This window comes from Lithobates pipiens, unplaced genomic scaffold (assembly GCF_037356315.1).
Source record: "Lithobates pipiens isolate NorthernLeopardFrog02 unplaced genomic scaffold, aLitPip1_a1.2 Scaffold_28, whole genome shotgun sequence".
In the NCBI taxonomy this organism is placed as follows: Eukaryota; Metazoa; Chordata; class Amphibia; order Anura; family Ranidae; genus Lithobates; species Lithobates pipiens.
The window spans coordinates 24,006,777-24,029,918 of record NW_027507789.1 but is presented as its reverse complement, the minus strand read 5'-3'; the positions used below and the strand labels follow the sequence as shown (position 1 = coordinate 24,029,918).

The 23,142-nt window shown below is 43.1% G+C and overlaps 1 protein-coding gene across 1 annotated transcript in view; it reads right to left on the bottom strand.

Moving 5' to 3' along the window:
- Positions 1-23,142, bottom strand: part of TOM1L1 (target of myb1 like 1 membrane trafficking protein) — a 122,241-nt gene that overhangs the window by 1,342 nt on the left and 97,757 nt on the right. Inside the window, exons 11-15 of the mRNA XM_077458901.1 lie at positions 13,382-13,478; positions 10,157-10,217; positions 9,668-9,920; positions 9,480-9,555; positions 1-1,311 (exon numbers count right to left, since the gene is read on the bottom strand). The exon at positions 1-1,311 is cut by the window's left edge and continues 1,342 nt beyond it. Of these exons, the coding sequence (XP_077315027.1) occupies positions 1,251-1,311; positions 9,480-9,555; positions 9,668-9,920; positions 10,157-10,217; positions 13,382-13,478 (548 nt within the window). The 3' untranslated portion in view covers positions 1-1,250. The remainder of the gene's footprint in view (positions 1,312-9,479; positions 9,556-9,667; positions 9,921-10,156; positions 10,218-13,381; positions 13,479-23,142) is intronic.

Below are 23,142 nucleotides of genomic sequence, written 5' to 3'. Positions count from 1 at the left end.
ATTAAAAAAAAGTTAAAGTTGCTCATGTTTGTAAAGTAGAAATTTAGCTATTTAGCTGAAACAGTCCTAAATGTGTTGTGGTGATGTCAGTGTGTCTGGCTCCTTCCTATGCGTTTCGTCAGGATATGATGTCATCATGGGTCATATTCTGCTTTATGCAATGATATTCCACAGAAACTTCACTTTCCTCCTCTTCTTGTAATTACTGCCAGCATCTTAGGCTTCTCCCCTCCTTCGGATTCTGTGCAGAGCTTGTGCGTCCCTAGAGGTGCACAGCAGTGGTAAGCAACTCCCGTGGCTCTGTTGCCCTCAGTTTCTCCTGTGAAAGCAGGAAGTGAAGGGAACGTTTCTGGAGACAATGGTGGAGAGCTTGCCAGGTAAGTGTTTAGGGACAGAGGGGAGTAGGACAGGTAATGGGGCATTTCCTACCTTAATACAGAGAATGCATTAAGGTAAAAAACATGCTACTTTAAGTTCCCTCAACAACCTCGCCAGTGGGTCCCTCTTCCATTCCAGGCCCTACAGCAGCTGTGTAGGCTGCTATGGCTATAATTACCCTATTAAATTAGATGATGAATGTTCAACATTGCAAAAAAAAAAAGGCCATCTGCATGTGACGAACTCCTAGCTAACAGAAAATTGTTTTATTGAAAGCAAAGATTTACCCTCACTTCCTCTACTGCTACCAGCTGGGACAGGAAATTAGGACAAAATCTCATTTAGGGGCCATACCCTTGAAGATGTGGTCCATTGCATTGGCTGCCAATACACATAAATGGGACTTAAAACTTACATGGCCCTGAAATGCATTGGCATGTGGGTCGTTTTGCACTACAGCGTAGCTGTATTGGCCGCTACTGTTGTTACGCCGCCCCCCCAGATAAACTGTCATGGATAAGCATGCATTGTATTTTACAATGCATTACCGCGGTGCACAAGTCTGGAAAGGCCTTCAAGGGAGCCTGACCATTTCTGCTTCTTCTAAAACAAATAAAAAAAGGTTTTGGCTAAAGGTACAGTACAACATAATTACTGGAAGACAAATAGGTATCACCTCCTATCATAATAGTGCTGAATTGGTCACCCCGTAACCGAAATGTAGGATTGCTCTGGCCCCATATATGGGGTAAATAGGTGTTAGAGCAGAACTGTTTATAAATTATCCTTGTTGACTGATGCCTCCTGAGATAAGGCTGAGATTACCCTATAGAAAGACACAACTGGCTGTCTAATGCAAGTCCATAATATTACTAGCAGCTGGAGGCCTGTTTAGCCTTCCATAATGTAGCGTCGATTTCTTCATATATGACCCTGGAATAGAAAGGAAAGCTATTTAGCTACTGGAAGCAAAAGAAAATACCCAGTACCTTTTGTGTACTTCGTGCACTGATCCCATCCCCTCCCACCACCACCATCAACGCTGCCATTAATCCCCCCCCCCCCCCCCAGAATTATTATTGCTGCCACTGATCCCATTCCCCCACAAGTAGGCAAATTCAGTGGGATGGCCAGTGGGCAAGCCCTGGGAAATGTTGGTGGCCAAGCCCAGGGGGGTCCCAGGCTTAAAGCTGTGTAAGGGGCCCCAAAATTTCTAACTGCTGCCCTGATTGGTGCACTCAGAGTCTCGGGCACCACCAAGTAACTAATGTAGTATTGAGAGATAAGTCCAAAAGTCTCTAAAGCTGAACAAGAAAACAAATAGGGGAGCACCTCCAAGTGCAGTATAAAAAACATATTTATTAATAAAATGTCAATTGGCAACTCCCATAAATGGATAAAACACAGGCTCTTCAAATAATGTAAATCACTGCATCCGATCCTATACCCACCTCTCCGGAGTGGCTGCCTGCTTTTTATGAGTAACTCCGACATTGACAAGATGCATGTCCCTTCCAGGACCTACTGGGAGGATGACGTCATACTGGGACGATGGCGAGGCGGAGCTACGCATTTCAGAACATGCACACTCCTTTCTCAAGCCCTAGTGCATTAGAAAGGAGTGACATGCATCTTCCGGAAGAAGTCCTCTTTGTGACTAAACTGGTCAGGAAAAGAGCTGTTTCCTGTTATTGTGTTCCTATACACATTGCCTAGATGCTCTATATGGTGGCTGCCTATTTGCATACAACGCTGGTTTTTATCTGAATTAATGTACAGCAGAACCTTGGTTTACAAGTAACGCAGTTAACAAGCTTTTTGAAAGACGGGCAACTTTTTTCTTTTTTTTTTATTCTGACTCTGTTTGCGAGTGTTGTCTCGCAGAACGAGCTGAATTCAAGCTAATGGGCCATGCAGTACCGCATTTGGCCAGAGGTGTGAGGGTGCCGGGGAAACTCGCAATGGTTCAGAGCCATTCGGAAATACTCAGAAATACTCTGAGGGTTTCCGAGTGGTCTCCGAGTATTTCTGAGGCCCCCCCCTACCTCTGGCCACATGCGGTATTGCATGTAATAGAAGTCAACGTGGAACAAATTATCTTCGTTTCCATTGACTTCTATGGGGAAATTCGCTTTGATATGCGAGTGCTTTGGATTACAAGCATTCTCCTGGAATGGATTATGCTTGTAATCCAAGGTTCCCCTGTAAATGCAATACCTTTTTTTTTTTTTTTAATGAACTTTTTGGGATTTTACACTATCTGGCATCTCTTTCATTTATATAATTGATCTGATCGTGGGGTTGATGGAGTCTGGTTTGAATATCCAGCTAATGCCCTTTTGGATCTGAGGACACATCTCCATCTGATGACCCCTGCAAAGATTATTACATCAAGCCTGCTTGACCCTTCATAATAAAGGGTCCAGGCTCTGTGGTAAGAGTCTATTTTACCTGCATTATTATGGATCTGTGATTTCTGCAGTTGGACTTTTGCAATTTTGTTTGGCGCATCAATTATTTTGTATATCTTGTCAATGCTGGAGTTACACATACGGGCAGGATAAGATCGGATGCAGTGTTCTACATTACTTGAAGAGCCTGTGTTAATTAAAAGTTATTTTTATTTCAGTAATTCAATTCAAATTCAGTTCAAAAAGTGAAACTCGTATATTCTATAGATTCATTACACACAGAGTAATATATTTCCAGCATTTCTTTCTTTTAATTCTAATGATTATGGCTTACAGCTAGTGAAAACCCCAAATCCTGTATCTCAGAAAATTAGAATATTACGTAAGACCAATTAAAAAAAAAAAAAAAGATTTTTAATACAGAAAATTTGGCTTACAGAATAGTATGTCCATTGTACAGTATAGTATGCACTCAATACTTGGTCGGGGCTCCTTTTGCATCAATGCGGCGTGGCATGACGGTGATCAGCCTGTGGCACTGCTGAGATGTTATGGAAGCCCAGGTTGCTTTGATAGCGGCCTTCAGCTCTTCTGCATTGTTGGGTCTGGTGTCTCTCATCTTCCTCTTGACAATACCCCACAGATTCTCTATGGCAGGGATCTGCAATTATCGGACCTCCAGCTGTTGCAAAACTACAACTCCCATCATGCCTCTGCCTCTGGGTTTCATGCTTGTGGCTGTCAGAGTCTTGCTATGCCTCATGGGATTTGTAGTTCTGCAACAGCTGGAGGTCCGCTAATTGCATATCCCTGCTCTATGGGGTTTAGGTCAGACGAGTTTGCTGGCCAATCAAGTACAGTGATACCATGATCATTAAACCAGGTATTGGTACTTTTGGCAATGTGGGCAGGTGCCAAGTCCTGCTGGAAAATGAAATCGGCATCTCCCTAAAGCTGGTCAGGGAAGCATGAAGTGCTCTAGAATTTCCTGGTAGAGGGCTGCACCGACTTTGGACTTGATAAAACACAGTGGACAAACACTATAAGAAAATCGGGCGAACATTCGTCCGATTTTTTTGCTCGATGTTTCACAGCAAATCGGAACCGATGAGCGAAAATTTGTACGAAAAATTTCGTACGACAAAGGCTTTTTTTGTTGTTGTTTATTGTTTCTGATCATGCGCAGCCTTTCTTTTCTGATTTTTCTTGTACGAAAATCGGGATCGGCTGTCAAAAGTTGCGTACGCACTTTCCAAAAATTGTACAAAAATTCCTTGGACGAAAATGTTGGTACGATTTCTTTATAGTGTGTATGAGCCTTTAGTTAACCTACCCCCATGAGTCCACAAGATACAGAATTTGGGGTTTTCACTAGCTGTAAGCCATAATCATCAAAATTAACCACCACGGACCGTCCACCGTCGATACACGTCGCTACTTTGCCATTAAAAATCAGGTCGCTGCCTTAACCCCAGTCTTTTTTTTAAACAGCGGGCGGTCTGCTTTAAGATAAAAGTGGTCCCTGTGGCGGATTCACTGCAAGATCACCTTTTATCGGCGACGGGAGAGGTGCCCCCACCCGGGTGTGTCCCGGTCATCTCCGCCGCTTACCAGAGCCGTCGGTAGCGGTGGGCACGATCCGATCCTTCCCCCTGATAGACAGAAACTTGAGTGATGGAATGATAGCGCCCAATCGACTCTGCCATTGGATGACAGCAGCCCTTTCACACTGGGCCCGCCCGTTTTAGTGGCGCTTTTCCGCTTTTGCACTGCCTTTCGGTCGCTGCCCCAAAAAAGGGGTAGAAAACTCCCGTGCTGCGGCCTTTCGGAAGTGCTGCCTAATTGCAATGGGCAGGGGCGTTTTGGGAGCGCGGCATACCGCCCCAAAGATGCTGCTTTCAGGACTTTTTCTATAATCCCGCAAGTGACAGCACGGGTGTGAAAGCACCCATTGCAATGAATGGGAGGCAGTTTTCAGGTGATTTACAGGCATGGGCGTCCGCAGGTAGGGGCAAGGGGGGTCAAGTGCCCCCCCTTGGAATCAGGGATGAGATATTAAATTCAACACAGTTCCATCGCTATCGGGGTGCGGGCAGCCCCCGCCCGTGAGCAACCCGCCAGTGGGGTGATACCATCAAGGTTCTGCCAAGCCCCCCTATCAGTGTAGTGTGCTTGTGGATTCTTTTCCGTGTTCACGCCAGCAGAGAACTCGGCAGCGGTGCTATCAGGTTTCCCCTGGTCACCCCCCCTTTCTTCTGTCAGGGAGAAGAGACGACGGCTCTCACCAGGTTCCTTGCCCAGCTTCCTGCCCGCTCTGTTCCTTCCCTATTGGCCATAACTAAGGGCCAATCAAAGGAGACTAGGAGAGGAGAGAATCATGGGACATGTAGTCCCAAAGATGGCGGCCCCATTTTCCACAGGGAGGAGGATACAGCTCATTCAAGAGAGAGATTGAGAGACTACAGCCTGAGAAAAAAGCTGAGGGAGAGAGTGCTATAGGAAAAAGAACAAGGATTGTGCTGGGCAGAAGCCAGAGAGAGAGAGAGCGAGAGCCACGCTGCCTAGCGCCACCAGAGAGAAAACTACACTGCCCCACGCCACCAGAGAGAGCCATGCTGTCCAGCACCGCCAGAGAGAGCCATGCTGCCCAGCACCGCCAGAGAGAGCCATGCTGCCCAGCACCGCCAGAGAGAGAAAGACTGAGTCACTGCCAGGGTACAGACATGCTACACTACTGACCAGAGTCGCCCCCGGGGCGAGTGAGCGATCGTCAAGCTGGAGGGATCACTGGTGTTGTTTCACTGGGTCTGGTAAGAGGGCCTGTTGGCCATTATCCATTACTTATCCTGGGGAATGTACTAAGTCTGCAGTCTCTGACCATGATAATGTGATGACATTGTCAAAAAGGGGCGGCGCATGGGTGACCCTAAAATTATGCCCCCCCTGAAAAAAGTTCTGCGGACGTCCATGTTTACAGGTGCCATGTCTAGCGCTAAAATGCCTTAAAACTGCCCTAAGTGTGAAAGGGGTCTTAAGGGACCCTTTTTTTTATTATTTCTTCTAAGTGTAAATATGAGATCTGAGGTCTTTTTGACCCCAGATCTCACAATAAAGAGGTCCTGTCATGCTTTTTTTCTATTACAAAGGATGTTTACATTCCTTGTAATAGGAATAAAAGTAATCCATTTTTTTTTTTAAAGGGACATCGTACAAACAAAAAAATCTATAAAGGTAAAATAAATAAGAAAAAAAAAATTTTTTTTTATAAAGCGCCCTGTCCCTCCACGCGCAGAAGCGAACGCATTAGACGGTGTTCAAACCACACATGTGATGTGTCGCCGCGATCGTTCGAACGAGAGCAATAATTCTAGCAAAAGTCCCCCTCTGTAACTCAAAAGTGGTAACCCGTAGAGACTTTTAAACATCACCTTTGGAGATTTTTAGGTGTCAAAGTTTCTTGCCATTCCACAAGCGGGTGCATGACATGTTTGGTATCAATTTACTCGACGTAACAATATCTTTCACAATATTGAAAAAAAATTGGGCTAACTTTACTGATTTTTTTTGTTCAAAAACATATTTTTTGCAAAAAAAATTGCGTTTTTAAGACCACTGCGCAAATACGGTGTGACAAAGTATTGCAACAACAGCCATTTTATTCTCTAGGGTGTCTGAAAAAAATGTCATGTTTGGGGATTCTAAGTAATTTTCTAGCAAAAAAACAAACAAATTTTAACTTGTAAACACCATGTGTAATAAATAGGCTTTGTTCTTAAGTGGTTAAGAGAAAGAACTGCTTAAAATATATCACCCCGTGTGTAATAAATCTATATGAGTTTCACTTTCTGAATTGAATTATTGAAATAAAATGCCTTTGATGATATTCTAATTTTTTGAGATGCACCTATATATATAGAGCATCCGGAAAGTATTCATAGCAGTTCACATTTTCCCCATTTTGTTATGTTACAGCCTTATTCCAAAATGGATTAAATTATTATTATTTTCCTCAAAATTCTACAAACAATTTCCCATTATGACAACATTTTTTTGAAATCTTTGCAAATTTATTCAAAAGCAGAGCAAAATAAATCCCATGTACAGAAGTATTCACAACTTTTGCTCAATACTTTGGTGAAGCCCCTTTGGCACCAATTACAGCCTCAAGTATTTGAGTATGATGCTACAGGCTGGCACACCTATTTTTGGGCAGTTGCTCCCATTCTTCTTTGTAGGACCTCTCAAGCTCCATTAAGCTGTATGGGAAGTAGCGGTCCACAGCCATTTTTAGATCTCTCCAGAGATGTTCAATCAAGTTCAAGTCTGGGCTCTGGCTGGGCCACTCAAGGACATTCACAGAGTTGTCCTACAGCCACTCCTTTGTTATCTTGGCTGTGTACCTAGGGTCGTTGTCCTGTTGGAAGATGAATCTTTGCACCAGTCTGAGGTCCAGAGCGCTCTGGAGCAGGTTTTCATCAAGGATGTCTCTGTACATTGCTGCATTCATATTTCACTCTATCCTGACTAGTCTCCCAGTTCCTGCCGCTGAAAAACATCCCCACAACATGATGCTGCCACCACCATGCTTCACTGTAGGAATGGTATTGGCCAGGTGATGAGCAGAGCCTGGTTTCATGCAGACATGATGCTTGCCATTCAGGCCAAAGAGCTCTGACCATTGGGTTCTTGGTCACCTCCGTGACCAAAGGCCTTCTCCACCGATCGCTCAGTTTGGCCGAGTGGCCGGCTCTAGGAAGAGTCCTGGTGGTTCCAAACTTTTTCCATTTACGGATGATGGAGGCCACTGTGCTCATTGGGACCTTCAATGCTGCGGAATATTTTTCTGCATCCTCCAGATCAATGGGCGCGATAAAATCCTGTTTTGGGGGTCTATAGACAATTTCTTGGCCTTCATGGCTTGGTTTGTGCTCTGGCATGCACTGTTAGGAGAATACCTGTAATGAGTAGAGACCAACGGCCGAAAATGTCTGGCAAGCTCAGTTCTCAGGCCTGTCAAAGATTAAAAAGTCTGATTTGCTAGACCAATGATCAGCGTTGGGGTCACAAGCTGAGGTTGGTGCAGGAAAGAGTTTCGTAGTCAAGGTCACAAGCCAAGGTTGATGCAGGAGGAAAGTTTCGTAGTCGGGGTCACAAGCCAAAGTCGATGCAGGAGGAGCGTTTTGTAGTCGGGGTCACAAGCCAAAGTCAATGCAGGAGGAGCGTTTTGTAGTCGGGGTCACAAGCCAAAGTCAATGCAGGAGGAGGGTTTCGTAGTCGGGGTCACAAGCCAAAGTCAATGCAGGAGGAGGGTTTCGTAGTCGGGGTCACAAGCCAAAGTCCTTTACAAACCGCAATAGAAGTAGCTCAAGTAGTGTGCAGGATCAGACCACAATAATCTGGCAACAGGAAGTGCAGAGGCAAGGCTTATATAGGAAGTGCAGGGGAGGAGAAAGGAGGTCAAGGTTCAACAGCAATCAAAACACAAGGCAGGGTTGTCCAATGAATCAGGCAGGGAGCTGTCCAGCATCCCAGACAGCTCAGCGAGAAGAATCAATGCCAGACACAGATAGAGGTTCCAGCAGTGGCGACCCGTGCACTACGGGCGCTGCCCCCTCATCCATGCGCCCGGCCCCTTTCAGGATGCTGGATGCATGGATTTCTATGGCGGGGCTGGTACTTTTTGAAGCACCTGATTAGAGCCAGAAGCTTCAAAATAGGGTGGGCTCGGGGCACCCTGATCCCACCCAATTGTGTGACGATAGCAAATACATTTTTGCTATTTTCACATTAACCTTCCTCCCTGCCAATCGGGAGGCAGACTTGTTTTCCTGATTGGCCAAAGAGCCAGGCCACTCTGTTGGATGCCTGCCGCTTAGGAAGAGGAGCGGAGAACTCAGAGACACGTGCTGGAGCGGAGGTTGTGGTAAGTGCCACAATGTCAGAGCCGCGCGCGGGGGGGGGGGGGGGGGGCTAAATTGTGCTGCCAGAGCCGCGAGTGGGGAGGATCTGTGGGCACAGTGGCTGCATTCGACGGGCACATGAGGCTGCATATGATGGGACACAAGTAGCTGAATATGATGAGCACAGTGGCTGCGTTTGATGGGCACAATGGCTGTATTCGATGGGCACAGCGAGGCTGCAATTGATGGGGGGGGGGGGGGGGGTTCAGCATTTTTAAGTTTGTCAGTGCCCCCCCAAAAATTTGGAGCACCAGCCGCCACTGGGTTCCAGGGTTGAGCGCAGGTCCTGACATGCACTGTAAACTGTAGGACTTATATAGACTTGTATGTCTTTCCAAATCACGTCCAATCAATGAATTTACCACAGGTGGACTCCAATCAAGTTGTAGAAACATCTAAAGGATGATCAGTGGAGACAGCATGCATCTGAGCTGCAATGAGTGTGATGGCAAAGGATGTGAAAACGTTTTTGTTTTTAATAAATTTGCAAAGATTTCAAACAAACTTCCTTCACGTCTTCATTATGGGGAATCGTTTGTAGAATTTTGAGGGAAATAATGAATTGAATTCATTTTGGAATAAGGCTGTAACATAACAAAATGTGGAAAAAGCGAAGCGCTGTGAATACTTTCCGGATGCGCCCTATAAGGCATCCCAATTCACGCCAAGATTTATATTAATATAAACATACAAAGTACAGAACATTTACAATGCCGTGTCTCCTACTTACTCTGTGCCGTTGCTCTCAGCAAGAGGATCAAACTCTAGGAGCGCATAGTAATTTGGTAGATTGTTATTGGAATCATCTAAAATAAAGATATTACAAATGAATGAGCCTTATAATAAAAGTCTTCACCTAATATTTTGACAGTCTTGAGACTGGTTGGCATTCAGAAGAAGCTGATTGGTTAATCCTACCTGGTTTGGAGGTCGTCTGGTTTGTGGACTCCTTTGGTAGAGGAAGAACGGTGGGGCTCAGCGTTGGGACAGCCGGAATCAGGGGGGGCTGCGTCGGTAGGATGGGGGCTTGCATGGGAACTTGCATGGGAACGGTCGGCAGGAAAGGTGTTGAGAACTGCGCCGGTGGAAGGAAATGTGTTGGGGGCGGGTATGGGGGCAGAAATTGAGTTGTATTCTGGGCTGCTGGGAAAGGAACTGTAGGTGGCAGAAACTGAAATAAAAGATAAATAAAAAAATAGAAAAAATAAATAGAATTAAAAAAAAAAAATAAATCAGTTTCTTTGGAAAAATAAACATAATAATAACAACAGCAAAGGAAATAGCCTAATAACGTCCAGAAATAATTTACATGCATTTATACTAGGTAAATTGCTATGCGTTTTTTTTATCTTTTATTATTATTACTACACCCCTAAGTGTTAGCTGTGGGTTATCATACTAACTTACGTTGTCATATAGAGGCCTGGGAGGAAGCGTTGGCAACTGATTCTGTATGCCAAATGAAAACCTGTCAAATAAAATAGACAAAGAGCATTAATAATGTATTTTGCCACAGATCTCTATATCTAACATCAGGGTTAGATATACAGTCACTAGAGTTCATTTCTTTTCTTTCATGAATGGCATTTTAAAGGTGAACTTTGGCATGGTAATTCAATCACTAATAGAGCTGCTGCTTTGATTGTTAGTTTGGTAAAAAAAAAAATACTGTATTTATCAACGTATAACACCCACATTCATTTTAAGAGAGAAGTTTCAGGAAAAAAAAAATCAAATTTTAAATAAGGAAATTTGAAGCAATATAAGGGTCAGTGCCCATCTGCAGCCTCACAAGTGCCATCAATGAAGCAGCTTCACCATTGCCATCAGTGCAGCCTGATCAATGCCTATCTGCAGCCTCACAAGTGCCATCAATGCAGCAGCCTCGCCATTGCCTCTATGCAGCCTCTTCACCTTTGCTATCCGTTCAGCCTGATCAATGCCCATCTGCAGCCTCACAAGTGCCATCAATGCAGCCTCACCATTGCCTTCAATGCAGCAGCCTCACCATTGCCATCAGTGCAGCCTGATCAATGCCCATCTGCAGCCTCACAAGTGCCATCAATGCAGCAGCCTTACTATTGCCTTCAATGCAGCAGCCTCACCATTGCCTTCAATGCAGCAGCCTCACCATTGCCATCATTGCAGCAGCCTCACCATTGCCATCAGTGCAGCCTGATCAATACCCATCTGCAGCCTCACAAGTGCCATCAATGTAGTAGCCTTACTATTGCCTTCAATGCAACAGCCTCACCATTGCCTTCAATGCAGCAGCCTCACCATTGCCATCAGTGCAGCAGCCTCACCATTGCCATCAGTGCAGCAGCCTCACCATGGCCATCAGTGCAGCCTGATCAATGCCCATCTGCAGCCTCACAAGTGCCATCAATGCAGCAGCCTCGCCATTTCCTCTATGCAGCAGCTTAACCTTTGCTATCAGTGCAGCCTGATCAATGCCCATCTGCAGCCTCACAAGTGCCATCAATGCAGCCTCGCCATTGCCTTCAATGCAGCAGCCTCACCATTGCCATCAGTGCAGCCTGATCAATGCCCATCTGAAGCCTCACAAGTGCCATCAATGCAGCAGCCTCACTATTGCCTTCAATGCAGCAGCCTCACCATTGCCTTCAATGCAGCAGCCTCACCATTGCCATCAGTGCAGCCTGATTGATGCCCATCTGCAGCCCAGAGGGGACAGGGAGGGGGGCAGGAAGAGCGCCAACAGATTACATACAGTGAGAATCTCCTATGGTAGACAGAACAGTAGTCCAATGGCGGCCCAGGAGACGGGACGTCCTATTACAGAGGCCGCCAAGTAAACAGGAGATTCTCATTGTACATAATGTACATAATCTGACGGTGCTCGTCCCGCCCCCCTCCCTGTCCCCTCCGAGGCAGCTAAAATTGAAGTATTGGCGTATAACACCCACGCTATTTACACCCGATTTTCAGGGTGAATAAGTGTGTGTTATAAGCCAATAAATACAGTAATACTGTTTAACCACTTAAGGACCAGACCTATGTTTCAAACTTTTTTTTGCTGGAAAATGACTTTGAACCCCCAAACATTATATATATTTTTTTCAGAGACCCTAAAGACTAAAATGTCACACCGTATTTGCGCAGTGGTCTTACAAACGCAATTTTTTGGGAAAAAAAATACACTTTTTTTAAATTAAAAAATAAGAAAATAGTAAAGTTAGCCCATTTTTTAAAATATTGTGAAAGATAATGTTACACCAAGTAAATTGATACCCAACATGTCACGCTTCAAAATTGCGCACACTCGTGGAATGGTGACAAACTTTGATCCTTAAACATCTCCATAGGCAACATTCAAAAATTTCTACACGTTACCAGTTTTGAGTTGCAGAGGAGGTCTAGAGCTAGAATTATTGCTCTCGCTCTAACGAACGCGGTGATACCTCACATGTGTGGTTTGAATACCGTTCACATATGCAGGCGCGACTTACATATGCGCTCGCTTTTGCGCGTGAGCTGGGAGGGACGGGGTGCTTTAAAAAAAATAATAATAATAATTTTTATTTATTTTACTTTTATTTTATTTTTTTATACTGTCTCTTTTAAAAAAAAAAAATTGAATCACTTTTATTCCTATTACAAGGAATGTAAACATCCCTTGTAATAGAAAAAAAGCAAGACAGGGCCTCTTTTTGACCCCAGATCTCATATTTAAGAGGTCCTGTCATGCTTTTTTCTATTATAAGGGATGTTTACATTCCTTGTAATAGGAATAAAAGTGACCCTTAAAAAAAAAAAAAAAAAAAAAATGAAAAAAATAAATAAAATCAAGTAAAATAAATAAGAATTTTTTTTTATTTGCATTTAAGTCCAAATATGAGATCTGAGGACTTTTTGACTCCAGATCTCATATTTAAGAGCTCCTGTTATTCTTTTTTTCTATTACAAGGGATGTTTACATCCCTTGTAATAGGAATAAAAGTGACCCTTTTTTTTTAAACAGTAAAAAAAAAAAAAAAAAAAAATCAAGTAAATAAGAAAATCTTTTTTTTTTTTATTTATTTAAACAGTAAAAAATCAAGTAAAATAAATAAGAAAAATATTGGGCTAACTTTACCGTTGTTTTATTTTTTTATTTAAAAAAAGTACATTTTTTCCAAAAAAAGTACGCTTGTAAGACCGCTGCACAAATACGGCGTGACAGAAAGTATTGCAACAACCGCCATTTTATTTTCTAGGGTGTTAGAAGAAAAAAAATGTATAATGTTTGGGGGTTCTAAGTAATTTTCTAGCCAATCCTCTCCCCCCCCCAAACTGACAATGCTGCTGTCTGCTGTGCCCCCTGTGCTACTTCATCCAGAGTGTGTGTGTGTGGGGGGGCGTTCTTATACAGGAGTTGTGTTACTGGCCAGATCATGTGAAAACAGAGGTGAGAAGCCTAAAAAAATAAAACAAATGCAGACCCCACATCTAATGATTGGTAAGCTGCAATATAAGCCATTTTTGTTTTTGGTTTAATATCGCTTTAAATTATTGGCGCCATATAAATACCAGTAATAATAATAATAATAATAATAATCTGTGATACAGCAGGAGTCATATGTCAAAGTGACCAGTAGATGGGGGTATTACGCTATACAATCCACTTACGGAGTATTTACAGCCTCCCTTAGCTCCAACAGGTCCCTCTGTGGATAGAGGAAAAGGTTCTGGTTCTGCTGGTGAGGTTGCTGTGCAATCCCAGAATCTGAAAAGTGAAAATGAACCAGCGTTCAATACAATACAGAAGGCCCATATTACAATATAAGAGAACCTGTCATTACCAAGACCAGTGGAGAATTAAGTGCCATTCATTTCTACATTGTTCTGACTCTACAGACAGCCCAATACACACAATGCTCATTTTTGGATTATTCCTTATTGATTGGTTGATTATTGGTTACTAGTGCTCACTAAGATACTTCGCACTGCGTGGTTAACATTCACATGGGACTTTTTTTTTTTTTTTTCATTCATTTGCTTATTTTATTTTAATTCTGATTATATTATTCTGTTTTTTTTTTTTAAATACTGTTTTACTTATTTTTTTATTTAGTTGTTTTTATTAAAATTATGCCCCTTTAAAACGTAGATTTTCTTGTTCTTGTTCATTTTATTATCATTTTATTTTTTTATTTTTTTTTACCGAAGGAGTCTGTCTATTGACAGCAATCATTAATTTATGATCAATAATGCACACAAGTTAGGCCCTGTTCATATATTGCATAGGGGGAATGGGGAAATTACATTTCCCTGTTTGTTTAATTATTATTTATTTATTTATTTATTTATTTTCTTTTACTTTGGAAGGAGTTACAAATTTCATGGACAACAAACATTAGAGAAATTACATTTCCCTGTTTGTTTTATTCTTATTATTTTCTTTTATTTTTCTTTGTTTATTGAAGGAGTCTATCTATTGACAGCAGTCTATTATTATTATTATTATTATATGGGCTTTATATAGCACCAACAGTTTGCACAGCGCTTAACAAAATAAATTGACAACAATCATTCATTAAGGATCAGTGATGTTCACATACTGCATAGCAGAAATGGGGAAATTACATTTCCCTGTTTTATTATTATTATTTTTTTCTTTTACTTAGGAAGGAGTTAAAATTTTATCGACAGTAAACATTAGAGAAATTACATTTCCCTGTTTGTTTAATTGTTTTATTTATTTATTTTTTTGTTACTTTTTTATTTTTTTATTTTTGTTTTTTTTTACTGAAGAAAAGTTACAAATTTTATTGACAGCAATCATTTTAGAAATTAAATTTCCCTATTTGTTTTATTATTTATTTATTTTTATTTTTTTTGTTACTTTTTTTTTTTCTGAAGAAGGAGTTACAAATTTTATTGACAGCAATCACTCAAGAAATTACATTTCCCTGTGTGTTTTATTATTATTATTATTTTTTATTTAGTTTAATTATTTTTATAACTTTTTTTTTTTTTTTACTGCAGAAGGAGTTACAAATTTTATTGACAGCGATCGTTAATTTATGATCAATGATGTACAGAAATTAGTGTTCCCGCTATGCAATTTTCAAAGTGCGATTCTCACAAGATTCTGCATGCCACATAGGGCCAGCCTATTCACTTGAATGGGCTGCCCTATGTGCGTTTGTCTCCTCGAAAAGAAGCTCCTGCTCATTTTTAGGTGACAAGATTCACAAGATTTTTAATAGCGCAGTGTGTTACGATTGCCGTGCGACAATCGCGTCTGCCTCGTATCACGCTCGAGGAGCCATTGAAGGACAATAGCACCCAAACACGTGTCACGCATTTTGCAGCAATTGCCATGTGATTTGTAATTGCGGGCAGGATTGCGGCGAATCTGCTCGAGATTCAAAATCGCACCATGATACGAATGGGGGCCTAGTTCACACATTGCATAGCAAAAATGGGGAAATTACATTTCTCTGGTCGTTTTATTATTATATATATATATATTTTTTTTATTACTTTCTTACTTTTTTTTTTTTTTTACACAGGAAGGAGTTACAAATTTCATTGACGACAAACATTAGAGAAATTACATTTCCCTGTTTTATTATTATAATTTTTTTCTATTTTACTTTTTATATTTTTATTTTTTTACTTAGGAAGGAGTTACCAATTTTATTGATGGCAAACATTAGAGAAATTAAATTTCCTTGTTTTATTATTATAATTTGTTTCTTTTTTACTTTTTTCTTTTTCTTTACTTAGGAAGGATTTACAAATTTCATTGACAGCAAACATTAGAGAAATTAAATTTTCTTGTTTTATTATTATAATTTTTTTTTTATAATTATAATTTAAGGGACATTCTTCCACTTGACCACCAATATGAGGGACATTCTTCCCACGGACATTTTTCCTACTAACAAAAAGAAGACAAGAGGGGAAAGCCCCATAGAAAGTGAAAAGATGTAAAGCTCATCAATATGTCAGTCACTACTACGAACATCATCTCCTGCAGGAGCCGCTGAGACAGAAGATAGAGATATCAATTTAGGCGAGGAGAGCCAACACCTCTGGATGGTATCCTCACACCAGTTTGGAGCCCATCTCAAGCACATATGATGTCAGATAGCTGGGATGGCTCTGTGTTTCCACCAATGTAAGGTGCATTCTTCCCACTGGCCACCAATGTAAGGGGCATTCTTCTCACTGATCACCAATGTAAGGATCATTCTTCCCACTGGCCACCAATGTAAGGGGCATTCTTCCCACTGATCACCAATGTAAGGATCATTATTCCCACTGGCCACCAATGTAAGGGGCATTCTTCCCACTGGCCACCAATGTAAGGGACATTCTTCCTACTGACCACCAATGTAAGGATCATTCTTCCCACTGGCCACCAATGTAAGGTGCATTCTTCCCACTGGCCACCAATGTAAGGATCATTCTTCCCACTGGCCACCAATGTAAGGGGCATTCTTCCCACTGATCACCAATGTAAGGATCATTATTCCCACTGGCCACCAATGTAAGGGGCATTCTTCCCACTGGCCACCAATGTAAGGGACATTCTTCCTACTGACCACCAATGTAAGGATCATTCTTCCCACTGGCCACCAATGTAAGGTGCATTCTTCCCACTGGCCACCAATGTAAGGATCATTCTTCCCACTGGCCACCAATGTAAGGTGCATTCTTCCCACTGGCCACCAATGTAAGGGGCATTCTTCCCACTGGCCACAAATGTAAGGGACATTCTTCCCACTGATCACCAATATAAGGATCATTCTTCCCACTGGCCACCAATGTAAGGGGCATTCTTCCCACTGATCACCAATGTAAGGATCATTCTTCCCACTGGCCACCAATGTAAGGGGCATTCTTCCCACTGGCCACCAATGTAAGGGACATTCTTCCCACTGACCACCAATGTAAGGATCATTCTTCCCACTGGCCGCCAATGTAAGGTGCATTCTTCCCACTGATCACCAATGTAAGGATCATTCTTCCCACTGGCCACCAATGTAAGGGGCATTCTTCCCACTGGCCACCAACATAAGGGGCATTCTTCCCACTGGCCACCAACATAAGGGGCATTCTTCCCACTGGCCACCAACGTAAGGGACATTCTTCCCACTGATCACCAATGTAAGGATCATTCTTCCCACTGATCACCAATGTAAGGATCATTCTTCCCACTGGCCACCAATGTAAGGGGCATTCTTCCCACTGGCCACAAATGTAAGGGACATTCTTCCCACTGATCACCAATGTAAGGATCATTCTTCCTACTGATCACCAATGTAAGGATCATTCTTCCCACTGGCCACCAATGTAAGGGGCATTCTTCCCACTGGCCACCAACATAAGGGGCATTCTTCCCACTGGCCACCAACGTAAGGGATATTCTTCCCACTGGCCACCAATGTAAGGTGCATTCTTCCCACTGGCCACCAATGTAAGGGACATTCTTCCCACTGGCCACCAACATAAGGGGCATTCTTCCCACTGGCCACCAATGTAAGAGACATTCTTCCCACTGGCCCCCAATGTAAGGTGCATTCTTCCCACTGGCCACCAATGTAAGGATCATTCTTCTCACTGATCACCATATGGGCATCATTCTTTCATAGGTGAGAATAGAGAAGGTGAGAGCGGTACCCCCATAATAAAAGGTACCTGCTCCCTGTAAACAAAAAAAAAAAAAGTATGAGGGGCGTGGAAGAGGAATAATGTCATATTGCGGTGGGTGGGATGTATGGAGAATGATGCTCATCATATCGCAGATTTTCTTCCACGGTCGTTTCCAACAATAAGGTGATATGAGAACATGACAATAAGGACATACATCCGGATCACATGTGTGTGTACAATGTGTAGTTTAATGGACATGTATAAAAAGAAAATGATTCGGTGGCACGTGTTGCCCTAGTAACCAATTCCAGGGTCAGGCAAGGAAAAAGGTGGTGCTGACATGGACTAAATTGCGAAGTAGCTTGATAATAATTAACCAGCTCATCGTTTCCATACCAACGGCTATTAATCCACCTTGTCAATTTGGAAATACCTGTGTACAGTATTAAAAGGTCCATTCGGTTTCCCTATGTATAATGGCCGAATATATTCCATAATTTGTAGGGGAGTTTACCCCTTGATGTATATCAGGAGCTACAAAGAAATCCTTCTCTCTTCGGGACATGACAGTAAAGTGACACTAAAGGATATCTGTATTTTCAGAAAATAATCCATACACATCCATTACTTAATGTCCCTGTAATCTGTTTTTCATTTAATCCCCTCTTATCGTGTTTTCTGCCCGTAGGTGGGTGCAGCGTGGTGGGGTGGCAATAACTCACACAGTTGGGTGCAATAAAGAACTTCTATTGAAATTATGCAGTAGCAGTTCGCAACGAAGACCAGGGGGAGGACCTCCCAACTGGACGCACTCATGGTTTTCCAGAAAGAGAATGGAGTGATGGTCAGCCGGACTGACAGCGCCTGTCAGAGGGCACAATGGGACCTGGCTATCTTTGTGCCCAATCAGGAGGTTGTCCTGAGGAGTAGCAGACCCTAAGCTTTCCCTCCTCACCAAAAACCTTACTCTACTGCTATTGCTGTCTCTAACAGACAGGGTATCTTTCTCTACACTGCCCACTCGTAAATGCGCACCAAAACTAGGAGCCAGGGCCCTAAATAGGCTCTGCCTGACCCAAGATGGCCACCAGAGTCACATGGGGTGGCAGCATCCAATACAATAGCTTCCCCAGTGACCCAGGAAATCATAGAGGAACGCGGTTCTTCTTGACTTCCTCTCCAACAACAGTGCCGCCGCAGAAGACCGCCACGCGTTGTGGAGAAAGTAGACTAGACCTGCTTACATTCCCCCCTCTTTAACAGATGCTGTCCTTGGCATCGCAACACAACAGGAGCAACAACAGTTGCTTTTGAGAGGCTGGGTCTTTGGACCCCTGGCACTTACGGATTGAGACCCTTCCTCTTCAGAGGATAGACCATTTACTATACCCTTGTGCACTTTTTTCGCGTTCTGTGATTTTTTTTTTGTTCACAGGTAAAAAAAATAAAAAATTCTCCTCTTTCACATGCCTTTAAAACTCTGAAATTTCTTGTTTTCAAAAGTCTAATGCCGCGTACGAATGGTCGGATTTTCCGACGGGAAATTTTGGATCTGAGCTTGTTGTCAAAAAGTCCGACTGTGTGTATGCTTCATCGAACATCTGCTGTTGGACTTTCCGCCAACAAATGTTTGATAGCAGGTTCTCAAATTTTCCACCAACAAAACTTTGTTGTCGGAAAGTCCGATCGTGTATACACAAGTTCGACGCACAAATGCTCATGCATGCTCGGAATCAAGCAGAAGGAGCCGCACTGGTTATTGAACTTCCTTTTTCTTGGGCCCGTGGTACATCTTGTATGTCACCGCGTTCCGACGTTCGTAATTGTTGGCCAACATTTGTGTGACCGTGTGTATGCAAGACAAGTTTGAGCCAACAACCTTTGAACAAAAATCCACGGTTTTGTTGGCGGAAGGCCTGATCGTGTGTATGGGGCAAAACCCTTGTCCTCTTATCCAATTGACTTTTTTACCCTCCTTAGTCTTACTCCTGCCATACACATTCAACAGAAACTCACAGAAGTGACCAAGGACTTAAAACAGAGCCTAATTACTGGATCAATGAACACGACCGGACTTTTTGACAGACTAGGTCCCACGGTCTTCCCGATGGACTTTTGGCGGAGGTCCGACGGACTGTCTGAACGAAACGGACTTGGCCACATACGACCTGACTTTTCGACAGACTAGGTCTGACGGTCTCCCCGACGGACTTTCGGGAGAGGTCCGATGGACTTTCTGAACGAGCGGACTTGGCCACACACGACTGGACTAAGCCCCCGTACACACGGTTGGAGAATCCGTCGGAATGTGTCCTATCGGACAGTGTTGTCGGATAATCCGACTGTGTGGGGCATGCATCGGACTGTTTCCGTCGTTTCCGTCGGAATATCCGTCGGACCAAATTTTCCAACTTGTTGGAAATATTTTACGACAAACTGCTCCGATCATGTGTAGAGAATTCCGATCGGACAAAGTGCCACGCATGCTCAGATCAAATTCCTACATCAAAGCTATTGGCTACTAGCCTGAACGTAGCCCCATCGTAACGAAATTACGTCATCACGTTCTGAAAGATCGGATTTTTCGACAACTTTGTCCGACCGTGTGTATGCAACAGTTTCGGACACAATCCGATGGACAAAATCCGACGGATTTGGTTGGCAGAATGTCCGACCGTGTGTACGGGGGCTAAGTCAGTTCGAAAGTCCGTTCGTTTTGAACATGATGACGTAAACGGGACTAAACAAGGAAGTTCGATAGCCAGTAGCCTACAGCTGCCCTTGCGTCGTATTTGGTCCGTCAGACTAGCACACAGACGAACGGTTTTCCTGATGTTTAGTCCATCGGACTTGAGTCCATCAGATAGATTTGAAACATGTTTTATTTCTAGGTCCGTCTGACTTTTGGGGAAAAGAAGTCCGCTGGAGCCCACACACGATCGAATTGTCCGACGGATTCCGGTCCGCCGGACCAAGTCTGCCGGAAAGTCCAGTCGTGTGTACGCGGCATTACAGTCCCGTGACAATGACAACACCAGGCCTGTTTTTTAATCCACATGGCCAAAAGCCCAAGTTCAGAATCCTTCCATCTCACTGCCGAGGATCCGCACGCTCCTAAGAAGTGGGTGAAACTGAAATAAATGTCAGTATTGATTTTTCTTTACAAAGTTTTACCCCTGGACTTTGTTTATCAAGTAGATACACGCACAGGAGAAGATGGAGAGCCAGTCAGCGCATTGCACAGTGAAAGATAGATGTGTGCATTTACATTAAGGTCATTCTGCTTCGGCGCTCATTCAGATAGATCGATAGCGGTGCGCGCGGCTAGGGGAAAACACACACAGGACATCATGAAGAATTTCAACAGTCCCGATGCATTTTTCATTAAAGTGGAATACTAGCTTATATCAGGTTGATGCTAAACAATACCAAGGTGATGAAAGCGGCGTTTTGCATTGCGTAAGCTGTTAAGCATATGAAAGCCGTTGGCAGAGACAAGATGAATTACACACCAAGGACCCGTTTGTCATTGTTCCCTGCAGCCTTGATGTCATCCACTTCTGCCCCTCACCATAAGCTGTACTAATGATGTAAAAGTCACCATAGCGCCGACAGTACCGATATATTACTGTATATATTGCTCATTTTTTGTCAAAGATAAAATTGCAAGGTTTCTGCTCAAAAAAACTTTAAACAAAGGGTCCTTACCGCCTGCTCACCAACGTGAGGGAGAAACTAGAATTGAAACAGCTGTATCCAGCAGGGAGTGAAATCTTCAGCTATAAAAAGTTTAGAGCAGATTGGATAGATCTACTGTATAGGTAAAAAGGTTCAAAATCTCCATGGGATTAGAATTTTAGCTAGAATACAAAAAAAGGCAATAGCAACACCTCAAAGACAAATTTTGTATATACATTAGGCCAAGTCTTCTGATTCACGTTCTTTGATTGGCAGCTATCTCTTGCTGAGATTATAGTCTATGCCCTTGTACACACGGTCGGAGATTCCGACAACCAAATCCGTCGGATTTTGTCTGTTGGATTTTGTCTGACGGATCTTGTCCGAAACTGTTGCATACACACGGTCGGACAAAGTTGTCGGAAAATCCGATCTTTCAGAACGTGATGACGTAATTTCGATGGGACTACGTTCAGGCTAGTAGCCAATAGCTTTGATATAGGAATTTGACCTGAGCATGCGTGGCACTTTGTCCGATCGGAATTCTCTACACATGATCGGAGTATGTCCTATCGGAGCATTTTGTCGGTAAATATTTCCAGTAAGTTGGAAAATTTGGTCCGACGGATATTCCGACGGAAACAGTCCGATGCAGACCACACACAGTCGGAATATCCGACAAAACGCTCCGATCGGACACATTCCGTCTGAATCTCCGATCGTGTGTACAAGGGCTATGTCTAATGCCGCGTACACACGACCGCTTTTTTCCGTCAGAATAAACTCTGATGGTCTTTCCAACGGAGTTCCGCTGAAATGGACTTGCATACACACGATCACACCAAAGTCCGTTCATTTAGAACGTGATGACGTACGACGGGACTAGAAAAAGGAAATTCAATAGCCAGTAGCCAATAGCTGCCCTTGCATCATTTTTGGTCCATTGGACTAGCATACAGACAAACGGTTTTCCCGATAGGAATTGATTCCGTCTGAAAGATTTAAAACATGTTCTATTTCTAGGTCCTTCAGAATTTTTGAAAAAAAAAGAAGTCAGATGAAGCCCACACATGATCGGAATATCCGATGAAATGATTCCGTCTGACCTTTTCTGCCGGAAAGTCCAGTCGGGTGTACGCGGCATAAGGGTAATTGCATACACCTGCCTCTTACTGTACCATCTATCTACTAAGGCAGAACTGTTCAGTTCATGTAGGAGTAAAAGTTGCACAAACCCAGGTCACTGCACGTAACATTTCTCGCCGGTCGTACGCATATATGCGACCTCTCGGTGGGTGGGCATATATACGGCCCTATGGAACACATTACTGTGCTGAGAGCTCGCTCCTTGCACGCTCGCCAGCACAATAACCAGAAGGTACTGAAAAGTTCCCCATGCATACTTGCGATTGGGAGCTTTGCGAACATGTGACAGCCAAGCACAGCATTCACATGATCGGGATGCCCGCCTCCCGGCATTTTTAGCCTCCTAAAGAGCCAATAGGTGGAAAGTGGGAAGGGGTTAATATGTGTGTCTCCTTTTAGCCAGAATAACATTTGTGAGGTCAGGTACTGGCATTGGTGAGAAGATCTGGCTTACAATTGGTTAGGTGAAGGTCTTTGGTCCTACCCTAAAATCTAAGGGGAGGATGTGTGATCATTATGTTCCTTCCTTGGTGGGGGGGGGGTCTTCTTTTGGGAGAGCCCCCACCAAGTAGGCATTGGTAAGCTTCGGTTGATCATGAGGAATGGTGTCCACCAGCCCTTTTTGGTTAGGTGGACCTAAGTGTGCACTCCCAGAGAAAAGAGGGGTGGGCCAGGGAGAGGTCCTTCCTCTTTCGGAGGGGACCATGACACACGCTAGCACACTTTTGTTAGTTCTCTTTGGTGTTTAGTGTTTGTACACTGTACAGCGTTTCCAGGATGTAACTTCTACAAGCTTGGATGCCAAAATACTTAAAAAGTGTTTGGACTAGGCTTGTGCACAATGGAAAATTTTGTTTAGTTTGTTTTCGTTGGCATTCGTAAAATACATCATTTTGTTCTGTTATATTCGTTATGTTACTTTAATTTGTTTTTGGATAATTCGTTATTTCTGTGTTGAT